The sequence below is a fragment of the Sceloporus occidentalis genome, unplaced genomic scaffold (genome assembly GCF_023333645.1).
Source record: "Sceloporus occidentalis isolate IW3139 unplaced genomic scaffold, rSceOcc1.0.p SCAF_1, whole genome shotgun sequence".
Taxonomy (NCBI): Eukaryota; Metazoa; Chordata; class Lepidosauria; order Squamata; family Phrynosomatidae; genus Sceloporus; species Sceloporus occidentalis.
Genome location: NW_028316981.1, coordinates 280,016,699 through 280,029,463, shown reverse-complemented (window position 1 = coordinate 280,029,463; position 12,765 = coordinate 280,016,699). Strand labels below are relative to the sequence as shown.

At 42.2% G+C, this 12,765-nt stretch overlaps 1 protein-coding gene across 2 annotated transcripts in view; it reads right to left on the bottom strand.

Moving 5' to 3' along the window:
- Positions 1 to 491: 491 nt before the first annotated feature.
- CMYA5 (cardiomyopathy associated 5) overlaps positions 492 to 12,765 on the bottom strand; it is a 94,532-nt gene continuing 82,258 nt past the window's right edge. For both annotated transcript variants that reach the window (XM_089494774.1, XM_089494778.1), the window contains exons 12-13: positions 11,316 to 11,489; positions 492 to 3,758 (exon numbers count right to left, since the gene is read on the bottom strand). In XM_089494774.1, coding sequence (XP_089350900.1) covers positions 3,506 to 3,758; positions 11,316 to 11,489 — 427 coding nt within the window. In that variant the 3' untranslated portion in view covers positions 492 to 3,505. The remainder of the gene's footprint in view (positions 3,759 to 11,315; positions 11,490 to 12,765) is intronic.

Below are 12,765 nucleotides of genomic sequence, written 5' to 3'. Positions count from 1 at the left end.
GAATGTATTGCAGTGCAAGAGCACTGCACTGAAAAGTGTGTGACTATGTATTTTCCTCATTTGTCATACATTATGTTCTTGGCATTCTCTGAGTAACTGCAGTTGATTATATATATATGCAGTTATCTTGCTTAATGGCATTACCAGGGGTTCCACCTTGTAACATCAACCTTGTAACACCACAGGTTTCCTGTGATATCACAGATCCTTAAAACTCAGTTTTAAGTACTGATATTTCAGAGCCTGGGATTTCCTGAACTGGTAACTCTAGGCCAGCTCTGTTCTTGTAGCTGGATTCACAGTACTGAAGGTGACATTATCACTACTTTGACATCATACAGGGGGATATTGGAATTCTCACTGGGGTTGGAAATCCAAGAAGTGTACATGAAACTCTAAACCTAACCTTCAGTACACTGGAATTCTCAGTGGGTCAGAACAAACTTACTGCAGGTTTTTTTTTTAAATTAAAAAACCCTAGGTCATGAAGGTTAATGAAAATCAGATTTTTAATGGTATAGATGTTTTCATGTAATACAGTTCACTTCATTAGCTGTGTGAAATGCTTTTGTTACTTGGCAGAACATTATGTATGAACAGGTCAACAACAAGAGTCAACAGTAGTGTCAAACAGTAAGCCATAAGCCCTATTGACAACCCTGACAAGACCAGATCCAATGAACTAGTTGGACTTACCTATTTATGGGTTTTTTTTCCCAACAGCAAAAGGAATTTCAGAAGAAATGTTCACAAAGAAGAAACGTTTCTTGCTTGCTTAAAAAGTACTCTTTTGATATGATTATTGTCTTTCAGGGCGATGACACTGAAAATACATTCTGGGTTTTCATTTTTAAAATCCCATGTAAAATGGTTAAAATAGTACTGGAGTTATTTTCATAGCAATAACAGCCCTGATGCAGTTAGAGCAGTGCAGTTAAGTAAGGTATTTTTTTCTCAGAACACACCCTCCCAGGGACTGAGAACTCTGTCTGGTAATGTGCAGAAGGGTTGTGTTTTTTTTGGGGGGGGGGAGGGAATACTTTTTTTGGACTATAGCTTCCAGACTCTCCTACCCAGGATGACCAATGGCTGTGCCAGCTGGGGGAGGTATGGTCCAAAACTTTTCCAGGTTCTGCTAACATGTGATATTTACAGGCTGTGGATGCAGTTCAAGAATAATTAGCATCACTGAAAGTGAGGGTGTGTGTTTTAGTGCCAACAAAAGTGATAACCTGATGGTGTGTGGGTGATGAATGTAGCCCCTGTTCTTCTTTTAAAAATAAAATAAATTCTAGCAGCAGCATCTCAGTCATAGGCAAGCCTATGAAAATCAGACTAGCTGGACAGGTGTCTGTAGGTGTGTTCTCCTACCATTCATTTACCCCTCAATAAGTCTTAATAAAATGTGTAGGAATTGTGTGAGAACACAGGGTTGGCCCTACCATTGGAAAGAGTAAAGCAACTGTCTCAGGCAGAAGTGTTTGGTGGGGGGGGGGGGGCAGCACTCCCAATTATCCTTCTGAGGATTGCAGAGATTCCATCCCAAGACACTCCCTAAACCTGCTGGCTGCAGATGAAGTAAAGGACCTCATCTGGCTCAATCAGCTTCTCTACATGGAATGAAGGGGGTGCCATCTTATCCTTTGCCTCAGGCAGAAAAATGGCTTGGACTGACCACGTATACTGTTGTGAGACTTTTGTTTAGTTGAAGAAGCCTTATGCAACAGAAACCTCCAGGGCCCCCCATCTAGTCAGTATAACACAAACAGATGTTTCCTTCATGCTCATCCGCAGGATTAATCTAAAACTTTTCCTTCAGAATGTAAGGCTCCTGTAGCCTTACAATACAATAGCAATAGCAAATACACTTCTATATCACTTATCAGTGCACTTAAGCACTCCCTAAGTGGCTTACAATGTGTGTAAGCTAATTGCCCCCCACAAGCTGGGTACTCTTTTTAGCAGCCTCGGAAGGATGCCAGGCTGAGTTGACCCTGAACTGCTGGCTGGTATTGAACTCACAACCTTGTGGTTTGTGAGTGACTGGCTGCACTGCAGGCATTTAACCACTGTGCCACCAGGGCTCCTGGTGTTGGGAAGCTGCAGTATTTGTTGCTGTAGCTCTCGGGGTTTTTTAAACCAGCCAGATGACATATCTGTTCTGCAGACTATTTTCTCGAAATTCTTGGCACCAGCTGTAACATTTTATTCTCACTCTTTAACTCCGAGAACAAAAATGTCTCTTTCCCATCTCCTCCTCTCCCTCTTCTAAAAAACTTTAAAAAATCTTGTTAAAATTATACTGCTATAGTACATTGGTACATTTGTGAAATAGCATTATGTCACTATACCTGTAAGGGGAAGGGGAATTAAAAATCAGAGAGAGAAAGTTTTCCCTTTAAAACACAGAACCACCTCAGCAAACTGTGCCTCATTTAAAAAAAAAAAAACTATTAGAAGAGGTCTAAGAAATTGCTTCAAACAGCCCCTTAAAAAGAATGGGACAAATAGACACAGAGGTAACAGCCTCGCAAAGCTGGAGGAACTATGTATATTGTGAGAACACAGGTTTCTTTAGACCACTCTGGAACAGAGCATAGTTTGATCTACATTACATAGCGCATATGAAATAGTATATGAAAACTCCCACAGAAAACAGGTCTATCAGCGGTTGCTAGCCCTGATATTCCTGCCAATAGAAGACACAGTAGAGCCAATGTGGTGTAGCAGTTTGAGTGATGGACTAGGAGTCTGGAGGCCAGGGTTCAAATCCCTGCTCAGCCATGGAAACACACTGGGGTGACCTTGGGCAAGTCACATTCCCTCAACCTCAGAGGAAGGTAAAGGCAAACCCCTTCTGAACCAATATTGCCAAGAAAACCCTGTGATAGGTTCACCTTAGAGGTGCCGCATGTCAGAAATGACTTCAAGGCACAAAACATGACTGGAAAAAGCAGAGAAGAAGTGCAACTGAATTCATCTCCTGCTTTGTGGGCTACTCATGGACATCTGGTTGGTAAAGTAGGTGGGCCCTTTGCTTTTCTCCAGCACTGCTCTCATGTTCTTGTTTACACTTTTGCCTCAGGCACATGACTCAGTGGACAGAAATAGCTAAGGAGAAAAATATTTGGCCACCATCCAGTGACTCCTTAGAGGTGTTTAGACTGGTTACATCTGCCCTGCATGCCTTTTCATTTCTTTGCTCCTAAGGGGAGCTTTCTTGATTGGCTTGTCAAACATCTTCCCCAAGTATGAAAAGTACTCTGCAAAGTGGTGTAGGAAAATTAACATATCTGTGTGTGTGTGTGTATGACAAAGGATTCTGGAGGTCTTGACTGACATCTTTGAGCTCTCTCAGCATTGATCTGAATCACAGCCATTATAAATTAACATGGTTAGATGGAAAAAGACAATCCCAAACCATGTTATTAGCCTTTAGTATTTTAAGTGTGTGTGGAGCAGGGAGGGCAATAACCAAAGAAAAAGTTGGTTTCAAAGAGAATGTTTAGCTTTGCTTCACGAACTCTGGTAGTTCCATGCCAGTGTGCAGGTTAAGAACTCCTGGCTGTTCCAATACAAAAGCTGGGTGAGCTGGATGGCTGAATCTGTGCCTGATGGTAGATAGGACTTGTCCTCTTTCTGCATTGAAAAATGAAAGTCTTCCAGCATTATAGTCCAGCAGAATGCCAATCCGGGCTGGCTGTTCTGTCACAATGACATTGCTCATTTCACCACTGTGTAGGACTTCATATATGAAACTGAAAACAGCAGAAAAGAGAAAGCAAATAAGAATACATACCATGGCCCATCATAGATGTTGTTTTACAGCATTTTCTTTGCCAGAAAATGGAAACCTTTAACAGATACCATTTGTACACACAAGGGTGCTTCTTTTAGTTATTGATCACTGACAACATCGTGACATTAACCATATTCTGTTGGGTACTATGTACAAGCCACCATATTAGCACTGCTTTTCTCATTCAGTCTTGTGCAAACTCCAGCTCTTCAAATTTGGCACAGACAGTCCCGATTAATCCGCTACCATCCTACTTTTTCAGCTTCCTTTAAAATGTTCCAGTTTCTTTCTGTTGCTTCCATATCACTTTTGTCTTCAACTTACTTCAGTTGCTGCAAACTGAGTAGAGTAGTTTGCATTCAATTAACTCAGAAGGAGGAGAGGAGAGGAGAGGAGAGGAGAGGAGAGGAGAGGAGAGGAGAGGAGAGGAGAGGAAAGAATCCTGGCCTTTGCAGTAGACTCAAGACAAAAGGAAACTGCTGGAGCATATCCTAGTTTGTGTGTTCTTCCTCATTAATAACTTTTGGCCATTTTAGCCATATTCTGAGGTTGCTTGGCCATGCATCCCAGTTTTCAACAGTGAAATGTTGGAGGGTAAGATCTACCATCCAAAAGTATGTTTCCTTACTCTAGTTTCTTTTGCTTCATTTATTTATTTGTTTATTTAGTATGCCACCTTTCTCCAAAAGTAGGGCCAAAAGCAATTCCTAGAAAAGATCACTAAAAAAAATATCACTTTTTTAAAAAAGCACTTAAAGTCATCACATGAAATAATATAACAATATTTAAAAGACATATGAAGTTTTAAAATAAAAATAAGACATCCCGGTAATAAAACCTTCCCAACTTATACATTAAGAGTCTACTTAAACAAAAAGGTCTTTTGCTTACTGAAGGGAGGGGGCAGCCTAGCCTCCTGTGGGGAGGTCCAGAGGGTGAGAACAGCCACAGAAAAAGCTGTTTTGCATGTCCTCACAAATGAGACTGTGAGGGTGGTGGGGTCGAAAGAAAGCCTTCTCCTGTAGATCAAAAAACTCTGCAGGTTGATGTGGGGAGATAATGCAAACCCCAGAATTCCATGGCACAGAGTCATGGCAGTTAAAGCAGTGTCAAACTGCATTAATTTTGCAGGGTAGATGCAGCAACAGTCTTTCAGTTAGTCTGGACCTAAGCCATAAGGGCTTTATAGGTTCTGACCAGTACTTTGAATTGTGCTCAAAAAGAAACTGGCAATAAAAGTTTGAGAAAGGAAATGCACAGCATATGATTTTGCTCAGGGTTATATTCCTTCAAATATTACAGGACTCTTCTTCTGAAAACAAATTCCTAGACTTGGCACAAGTCACATCATGGTCAGGTTGCTATACAACTGTGTTTGGGTTGATGTTTTGTTTGTGGGGTTAAATAGGCGAAACTAAAGAGGGAGAACCACCATTGTGTAGTGAAATGAGTCACTTGGCCATGGAATCCCATTAGGCGCCTTGGCCAAGTCACATTTTCTCAGCCTCAGAGGATAGGAAAGGCAAACCTCTCTGAACAAATCTTGCCAAAAAACCCCAACACCCTGTGATAAGGTTTCCATATGTCGGAAATGACTTGAAGGCACACTACAACAACAAAAAGAAAAATGAGACTGGAAGATGATATCATTAGACTTGCAATTACCTTCTTTTATTACTGGATTAACCCTTCCTTCATGTACTGCTCTTTTTCCTTTTCAGAGATGCCCATTATATGTCTCTTTCTTCCCACACCCCTCACTGTCACCCACCCACTGATCTAGGAAATATTCTGTCCTTGTCACAATGAAACTGTTATGGCCAACTGGAAACTTGTCTCATTGCCATAACAGGCAATTTGGTGGGGTTCACGTTATCTCAATGCAAATCTATATTCCTTTGAAAATTTAGCTATTTACAGGGTGTTTTGGATGGATTGGTTGGGAGACAGAAATTGACTTCTATCTGGTATAGCTATTTCAGTGGCCTCTTTAAGAACTTGAATGAATGAAGACTGGGACTGGGCCAGAAGAAACAATCCTGTACACACACACACACACACACACACACACACACACACAATTCTGCATGTAAATAATTTTGCAAGATTCATTATGCTGACATCTCCTACAGGGCTGCTGAAAGCATTAGTGAGATAATGTATGCAATGCACTTTGAAAACTTGAAATATGTTACAAAAGAGCTATTACCACTATATTTCATGAAGCAGGCACCCTGAAACACAACTTGGCAAGCCATTAACAACCTACTGCCATTGATGATTGTGACTGTTATACTAAATGTCCTAATCAGATTATGGGGAGCGGAAGACTGAAAAGCACTACTGTGTAACCTTATCTGCCAAAGGAAAGGACAAAGAGTATATCAGTAGAGCACTGTTTCCAGCCACCAATCATTCAGAGTTCCTGAGCTCTGGATTAACTCCAAAAGAGCATGCCTCTCCCCAACACTGTCACCAACTAAATCATCAGGATGACCTCAAGTGAAGAAACTATGGCAGAAAGATGTCCTCTTTAGAGTGAAATCAGATGAGGGAAAAGGCAGGTGGGTCTTGTGGCTTGAGTATTAATTACAACTACAGATTCCAGAAGCTCAAATTTCTGCTCCCATTTGAGTTAATGAAAGTTGTACTAGACAGAAAAGGAGGAGTAGAATCTTGTTGTGGATAGAGATGGGCAAATCTATGGCTCTCAGTTTTACCCTTGGTTTGCATTTTCCATAGCTCAGTTGTTCAGTTCCAGTTACTCATGGGATTGTAACTATGTGTGCGTTTTTAAATGCAAACCAAACTTCATTTGTATTGTCATGGATGATTTGCAAATGTTCACATTTTGTGCACAATGGAATATACACATTTTTAGTTTTTTGTGGGTTTTTCGGGCTATGTGGCCATGTTCTAGAAAAGTTTATTCCTGATGTTTTGCCAGCATCTGTGGCTGGCATCTTCACTTTCTTTGAAGATGCCAGCCACAGATGCTGGCGAAACCTCAGGAATAAACTCTTCTAGATCACGGTCACATAGCCTGAAAAACCCACAAAAAACTATGGATGCCAGCCATGAAAGCCTTCAACTTCACAGATATACATCTTGTCTACTGAGTAAAGCATTTTTGTATGCATTATCACAAATGCATACCTTTTTGTAAGCCATTTCAAATATGCACATTTTTGTGTACACTTTTTCTGTTCTACAATTCCAGTATGCCTTTCCCTTCTTTTCTTTTGCAAACAGCATCACAGGAGCTGCCCACAGGCCCAAGGCCCATGTTACCCCCAGCCTTGCATCGTCTTGTTCAGATGAAGCAGACCAATACGCCCAGGCTGAGATCAGGCAGACCAGACACCAGTGTGATGGTCCCAGCCCAATCCTGGTTCAAAGGTGCCTTAGTGCTGGTCAAAATGACTTGAGATTTGCTGTGGAGTTTCCAAGAAACTCCATGGCAGCCCCTGGCAGACTGGATGGCCCTGCATGGCCCTTCCCTTTCTCTGCTATCACCCCTAGTGAGAACACCCCCTCAGCTGAGCAGACAGGTTGAGGAGAAGGGGTCTTGGAGATGTCTCATCTACAGGGTCACTATGAGTCAAAGTTGACTTGAGCGCAGTTAGCAACAACAAGGTCTCCTGTCCATTAATGGCTGTATAGAAGAGGAAATCTCAGCAGGTATTTGTTGCTGTGCATGCAACATCTGCTACAATTTCGTCTTGTGTACAACCATTAAAAGGAGAATAGTCCTGTTCCTTATATTGCCTGGTAACCTTAGCTTTTTTGTGTAGATCAAATCTATCATGGCTGTGGAGAATTAGAGATCTATGCTATCTATTCCGCTGTGGCTTGTTTCTTTGAGATTACTATATGGTATTTAAAGTAAAGACTATATATCCTTGTTTGTATGCTCTCTCTATGAGATGAGCTAGTAGGTTGACTGAATGCTGGGCTATATGCAACTAGAGTTTATTTACTGTCAGTGGTCAGTATTGTTCCTTTTTGTATTATTATTTGTGCATATGAGTCATATTGTTTGCTCTTTGTCACTTTCCTCTCTTCTCTCTAGCTTAAATACCCTAAAGGCACCAGATCCCATCCAATCTTGGAAGCTAAGCAGGGTCAGCCCTGGTAAATGCTTGGATGGGGGGACTGCCAATGAATACCATTGGCAGTCCCCCATCCAAGTTGCTGTAGGCTATATTTCAGAGGAAGGAACTGGCAAAATCACTTCTGAATATTTCTTGCCTAAGAAAGCCTTATGACATTCATGGGGTTGACAGGCGACTTGAAGGCACATACATACACACATTTTCTCACCATTCAGTGACAATATTGTCAATCTGTAATAGCTCTGCTTGTGAAATATTTGCTTTTGAGGAATAAATAAGGGCGTTTTTCATATCTTAGGGATACAACCTTGTTCTTAGACTGTTTTTTGTATATACTCATTGTAATCTGAAGAAGACCTTGAAATTGAAATGGATGTTATCGGGAAATCTGTTTTATGAATGTGGTTTGTCATTACCCATTTATGGACAGATCATAATCTGGTCAGGTTTAGACTCACTGGGACTCGGATCCTCTGCAGGGGTGGGGGGCAGATTAGGATGGTCAGCCCCTGGAAGTTGATAGATTCAGATGGATTCCTGAGGACTCTTGGGGAGTTTCCTGTCACCTCTGCAGGTGATTCTGTTGAAGCTCTAGCCAACCCTTGAAATAGGCAAATGGCCAGGGCAGTGGAAACAATTGCTCTTGAGCACCCCTCTTACTGAGTTGAACCAAACCAGCATCCTGGTTTAGCAGGGAGTTGATGGTTATGAAGTGAGTGAGATGGAGACTAGAGCAATGTTGGCAGAAGACTTAAAGTGAATCTGACCGAACATGGGCCTACATTGAAGACCTAATCTGTGGCAGTGTGGGCAATAAAAATTTATTTTTGTTGCCACCACTGCATCTGCACAGATTTCCCCAGCAGAGCTGTTCTGAGTGGTCATTCCCCCTCAAGTAGAAATTGCAGACCACTTGGTGGCCCACTGCAAAGAAGTTGCATGGCACTTTGCAGATAAAGTTGCTCAGATCTGTTCCGGCTTAGATGTTGTAGTTGATACAGTGCATGGGGATGCAATCTTGGCATCTGTCTATCCAGTGTTAATGGATAATTTTCAATTTGTGCAGCCTGATGATGTGGACAGGATCCTTGGAGAAGTGAAAGCCACCACATGTGTCTTAAACCTTTGTCCTTTTTGGCTGATTAAACAGGTCAGAGGAGGAACTGGCTGAGTGGGTGAAGGTGGTAGTCAATGCCTTACAACAAGGCAGAGTTCCATCTTGCTGAAAGGAGACAGTTGTGAGGCCTTTGCTAAAAAAGCCATCTCTGAATCCCTCAATAATGAATAATTATCTACCGGTGCCCAATCTACCATTTTTGGGCAAGGTACTGGAACGTGTGGTGGCTTCCCAACTCCAGGGGTTTCTGGATGAAACAGATTATCAAGATCCATTTCAATCTGGTTTCAGGCCTGGCTATGGTGGATGACATATGCAGGGAACTGGACGGGGGGAACATGTCCCTGTTAGTTTTGCTGGATCTCTCACAATGGCATCCTTTTCGGCTGCCTATCTGGGAAGGGACTTGGAGGTACTGTTTTACAATGTCTCCATTCCTTCCTGGAGGGGCAAATCCAGAAGGTGGTGCTGGGGGACTCCTACTCGACCCCCTGGCATTGGCCTGTGGGGTCCCTCGGGGTTCTGTGTTGTTCCCTATGCTATTTAACATATGCATGAAACCACAGGGAGAGGTCACCTGGAATTTTGGGGTGAGATGTCATCAATATGCGGATAACATCCTACTCTATTATCCCTTTCCTCTTCAATCCAAGGAGGCTGTCCTGGTCCTAAACCAGTGTCTGTCATCAGTAATGGACTGGATGAGGGCAAACAAATTGAAAATTAAGAAGACAGAGGTGCTCCTGGTCAGATGGAAGGCAGATCAGTGAATACAGCCTGTGTTATTGGATTTGCACTCCCTCTGAAAACACAGGTTTGCAGTTTGGGGGTACTCCTGTACTCAGCTCTGAACCTGGAAGCCCAGGTCTCTGCAATGACCAGGAGTGTTTTTGCACATTTAAAACTTGTGCGCCAGCTACACCTGTTCCTTGAAACACCAGTGGTACATGCCTTGGTTACATCCCATTTGGACTGCTGTGACACACTCTACTTGGGGCTCCCTTTGAAGAGTGTTTGGAAACTTCAGCTGGTTCAAAGAGTTGCAGCCAGATTGTTAACAGGGGCAGGTTACAGAGACCACATAATGCCCTCATTGAAACAGCTCCACTGGCTGCCAGCTTGTTTCTGGGCAAAATTCAAAATGCTGGTTATGACCTATAAAGCCCTATACGGCTCAAGCCCAGGCATACCCTCTATGAGCCAGCCCAGGCCCTGAGATCCTCTGGAGAGACTCTTCTCTCCATCCCACCACCAACACAAGCATGGTTGGTTGGGACATGAGAGAGGGCCTTTTCCATGGCTGACCCTAGACTCTGGAGACCAGAATGGCCCCCTCCTTGTTGGCCTTCCACTGGCAGGCTAAGATTTTCTTATGAAGGCAGACTTTTTAAAACAGAATTTCTTAAAGGACCGGCTTAGGGTGTTGCATCATGTTGTGTTTTTTAAAATTTTTATCTTTTTAACTGTATTTTTATTCTTTTAATAAATAATCTTTTTAAATATTGTAACCATTTAATATTGTTTTAATTTATCACTTTTCTATGTTTTAAACTGTATTATTCTTTTAATGTTGTGAGCTGCTTTGGGTCCCAGTTCTGAGAAAAGAACAGGATATAGATGATGACGACGACGATGATGATATCTAAATTGCCTAATCTTCTTTTGATTATTGTTGTTTGTCGTCACTATTGCCTTTTGTTGACATCCTTGTTATTCTGGTCTTGAGTTATCCCCGTTACTTGTACACTGGCTTCTTGTTCCAGCTATATCTCTGTATGTATGTATGTATGTATGTATGTATATGTATATATATATGTATGCATGTGTGTGTGTGTGTGTGTGTGTGTGTGTGTGTGTATATATATATATATTTGTTATATTCATATACCTGCAATTCCCTTTGTTTTTTATTTTGGTGCTTCTGGAGTTATATGTACCTTGTTAACACCAGCTGTTTGCCATTTCTCTTAATGTCTAACCTGTCCTCCAAGGTGTCACTATTTATTATTATCCTTAACTGTGATGCTAAACTTGAGTGGCCCCATGTCAATTGCTTTGTAGGAAAAATAGTTCCCCCACAAACCAAATGATGTTTCCAGTGTATCTGGAGAACTCTGTCTTGTATAACCACTGCCCATGAATATCTTTCTTCCTCCTAAATGACAATCACAATCTAGTGGTCTACAAGGTGAAAACAAATTGCAAAAGAAAATGGAATAAGGAGCAGAAAGAAAACTAGACTCTCTCCTATGTATATATAATAGAATGGGCTTCCTTTTCTTACCTTTCTATGCTAGAACGATGCAAGCACCAGGAAGTATTGTTCTGTCCCAGGATGTTGTCTTGTGGTAGAGAAGAATAACAGATTCCCACCTTGAAAGCTGCACAAGCGCTCACAGTTATTTCCCAGTAATGCCATCCTTGAGCAGGCAAAAGCTCGCCTAATACAGGTGAGATGCTGCACACAGAGATGAGAGAAGCAAGGGTAGAATTTCAGTATATTGGTCAAAGTCAAAGAAAACCATAAAGCACAGGTACAAAAAAAACCTGATGATATAAGTTAGAGATTTCATCCCTTTCAAAAGATGTTGGCATTCCTTTACATTTAGAGTCTTTTCAAAGAAGTAGCTGTGTTACTGAACAAGGCTCATTCTTACCACAATCATGCTTATCAATGGAAATGGAATTATACCTGTTTGTATTCACCAAATCACCACACATCTTCACGATTGCACACTGTCACCACCAAGCTCTTTTCCTGACTCTCCCTTAACCCTGACTATCTGCCCTAAGCCCTACCCAGCATGCCTTACATTTTTAAATTTTTTATTTTTATTTTCACTTTTTCATGTAAATCCAGAGCTCTGCTACTGTGATTTCAATTTTTTGAAAAGATAAAGAAATAGGGGAAAAAATTAAGGCAATTAGGCTGTTTGGGAAAGCGAGGGGAAGGGGGACAGGGAGAAGAGGAGGGGACACTGACACCATGTAACTGCCATTACCACAACTGTTCCCACAGTAACATTTCACATGTGGGGACTAGCATGATTGTGAGCTCATTAATGGGTTTCCCTCATCAATGAAAAGGGATGCCCTAATTGCACTTGGAGAACACAGCAGCTACAGGTCAGAGGTGATGTGTCATAGAGATCATCAAAGTTGCTTTTTTCCAGGTCTAATCATGGGAGATTACTGCATATCGTTCTCAGAACGTTCTGCACGTAACGTGATGAGAACGTTCCTGGAACGGATATTACCGCATTGAGTAAACTGGAACGGGATCAGAACGTGATTGGAACGCATTTTACCGCACAGCACTTCCTTTTTCTTGAAACTGTTCTCAGAATGGTTTGCTGTATTACGTTTTGTGGGCTGTGTTCTGATGACGTCGCCACTCAGTGGTTGGACGGCTCGGGAGAGGCGCTGCTCCCAGGAAAGAGGAAAAAGGGAGGCTTGGGCCATGGAGCTCGCCTCTCCTGAGTCTCTCGGCTTACTGAAATCCCTCACCTCCCTTCCCCATAGGAATCAATCCAAAAACGGAGTTTAAAAGGAGCAGCGAGCCCTATGGGTCTTCATCTGGGGAGGCAGAGGTTGCTTGGCTATGGGGATGTCCTGCCATCTCTCTCTCTCTCCCCCCTCTTTCCCCATAGGAATCAATCCAAAAACGGAGTTTTAAAGGAGCAGAGAGCCCTATGGGTCTTCATCTGGGGAGGCAGAGGTTGCTTGGCTATGGG